The 2710-nt window shown below is 24.5% G+C and overlaps 1 protein-coding gene across 1 annotated transcript; it reads right to left on the reverse strand.

The window, feature by feature from the left end:
* Positions 1 to 1731: 1731 nt before the first annotated feature.
* Positions 1732 to 2184, reverse strand: LOC137838783 (putative zinc finger A20 and AN1 domain-containing stress-associated protein 8). Its single transcript, XM_068648009.1, has one exon. It carries the CDS (start codon positions 2182 to 2184, stop codon positions 1732 to 1734), a length of 453 nt encoding a protein of 150 aa, XP_068504110.1.
* Positions 2185 to 2710: the final 526 nt, after the last annotated feature.

Genomic DNA, 2710 nt, shown 5'->3' on the forward strand with positions numbered 1-2710 from the left:
CTCGTTCGTGTTATTATGGAAGGAGTTCATTCTCAAAAAACAAAAATCCATTTGTTGCTACTGGTTAATTTCACTATGAAATTACTAGTTTGAAAAAATTTCAAATTGCACAATTTAATTATTTTTTTCAAAATCTAAATATATTTTGGAGTGTACAATCGATAATAATTTTTATATTTAAAATTATGTTATGAATTGCATAATCTATCATGTATTTTTCAAAAAACTAAAGAAAAATAAAATTGTACAATCTTGAATTCAATTTTGAATCCAAAAATATCTTATTAATTGCTTAATTCATAGTGTATTCACAATATGAAAAAAAAAATCAAATAATGCAACTTGAAAGTCATTTAGGGTCCAAAATTTCATTAGGGATCCATAATCTTGAATGTATTTTTGACAAACTAAATACATTCTTAACCCATAAATGACTTTCGAATTACACAATCCAAAATTGTTTCTAATGATTTGACATTGCAAAATTCTTTTCAATCCCTTCCAAGTGATGATCAATAGATTCAGGAATCATGATCGACCATTTTGATAATATAGTTGAATGTACCACGATTAATATTTTTTAAAAGAAGTCAATTTTGCCACTAAGTTCTAAGCTAAACAAATGGATAAGAATGAATCATTAAGTGAAGAAGGGGAACAAATACAAGCCTCCAAGAGACTGAGACGTCCTCCTAAAACTAGAGTAAAAGTCAATAAGAAAATCTACAAACCATGCCTAAGGAAGAATAATGGTGTGTGATTATCACCGTATTTTATTATGGATGTTATATGCAAACTAGGTCAATATGATTCGATTATTTGCATTCAATCATTCCTCTTTGTAATTTTTGGGGAGAGAAAGTTTATTTGTTTACCTTCTGTTCATTATTTCACATTTTCTTTTTTGGTTTAAACTCCCAATGTAGTTGTTTAAATTACTCTGGTAAGTTTCTTTATTGTTTTTTCTTTGTATAGGTTTGGTCTAGTCCTCTGTATTTTTTTTTTCTTTTATGTTTTTTTTATGTGATGATACATGTTGCATAATGTGATTTTTATAAAACCATAAGTATTTTTTGAACAAGAGTGGTTTTAAATAACAATTTTATGAAATTTTTTTTAAAACCTTTTAAGTGATTTAAAATAGCAATTTTATGACAGTTGTTATTAAGACTTTTTAAGTGTGAACGTTAAGAATTTTCCTAAACTCTTATTTTTGGATCGTGTATCACTTCTAGTAGATTTATTTCTAATTTAAATTTCAATGTATATTATTTTAAAATATGAATAGTTTAAAATAAAATTATATCGCACCAAAATTATTTATATCAAGATCTATCACAAATCTAAAATATATTTTAAACATTGAAAATATTTACTTATCAAAAAATTCAAATATAAAATTATTTTTATTACATTCTTTAAAATATAATATAAATAATTTTCTTATTATTTATAATACAAATAGATTAAAACAAACCGCCGTTCTAATACAAATTTTCGCCATTCAAGTCCATTTTATTTTTCAGTAGTTTATATATGTACAAAATAAATGGACAAACAAACAAAATGTCAAGAAAAACAATAGGTTAAATGACATGATATTGAATATTAACTTTTTAATTCATAATACCAACCTTTACAATTAATGATGAATTTCAGTTCAATTAATCATAAATTCTATATGATTCAAGGTAGAAATGGAGTACAATAAAGAAAATAGAAAAATTAATTCTAAATTCTATGTTTTAATTTATCACTAATGCATAAAGGATTTTCTTTAATCAAAACTTCACGACCAATTTCCTTCCAATCTATTTTGCAAGCATGCATCTCTGGATATCTATGTGATCCACAGAAAATATCTCCACAGCGACATTGGAACCCTAATAATCCAATCCTCTTCTTGCAACTGTTGCATCTCTTTCTCTCATTCTTCTTACTCATATCAGAAACCAAAGTCATATCATCAATGATAAAACGTGTAGAACTTTCAGAAATACATGATGTTACCTCAAAATAATTTTTTTTGTTATTCATGTTATTCGTTTCAAACTCTACACCCTTACAACCCTTTGATTTGGTGTTGTTTTCTTTGAGATAATCTTTGTAGCACTTTGAACAAAGGTTCTTGTTGGTAGGAGAACCATTGAACCCACAACCATTAGCACAAAGTGATGCAACCATGGTGTTTGATTTAAGGAAAAACTTTGAAGAATATTGATATCACCTCACCAAATTTGAGTTTAAGAAAATGAGAAAAGTGTGCAACAATAGAGAAATTTAAAAAGTATTTATAACTAAGAAATTTCACTAAGTTTTTGAATAAATCTTAAATCTAACATATCTTAATCAAATATAACTTTTGATATATAAGATATTATATCATTTTGAATAAAATCCATAAAATTAAGAATAATATATTATATTATATATTACACAAATAGTAAATATTGTTTAAAAGGTATACTGACAATTTAAAGTTGTTACAGTGTATGTTGAAAATTTTAAGAGAAATATTATTTGTTTTACGATTTAAATCTGATAATATTTTTAAATTACTAATATGTTAATTTTAAATTAATAAAAAACAATTTCAATTCACCTCAAAACATTAAATTCTAAATTCAATATTAAAAAAAAATATAACCTAACAAAAGTCAATAAAAGTTAAAAGTTAAAGGCATTTTTAGTAAATTTTCTTTAAGAAAAT

Source organism: Phaseolus vulgaris, chromosome 4, assembly GCF_000499845.2.
Source record: "Phaseolus vulgaris cultivar G19833 chromosome 4, P. vulgaris v2.0, whole genome shotgun sequence".
Lineage (NCBI taxonomy): Eukaryota > Viridiplantae > Streptophyta > Magnoliopsida > Fabales > Fabaceae > Phaseolus > Phaseolus vulgaris.

What these genes read in the sequence shown, in the direction of transcription:
- LOC137838783 (XM_068648009.1), bottom strand. Translation starts at nt 2,184, where the DNA reads ATGGTTGCATCACTTTGTGCTAATGGTTGTGGGTTCAATGGTTCTCCT.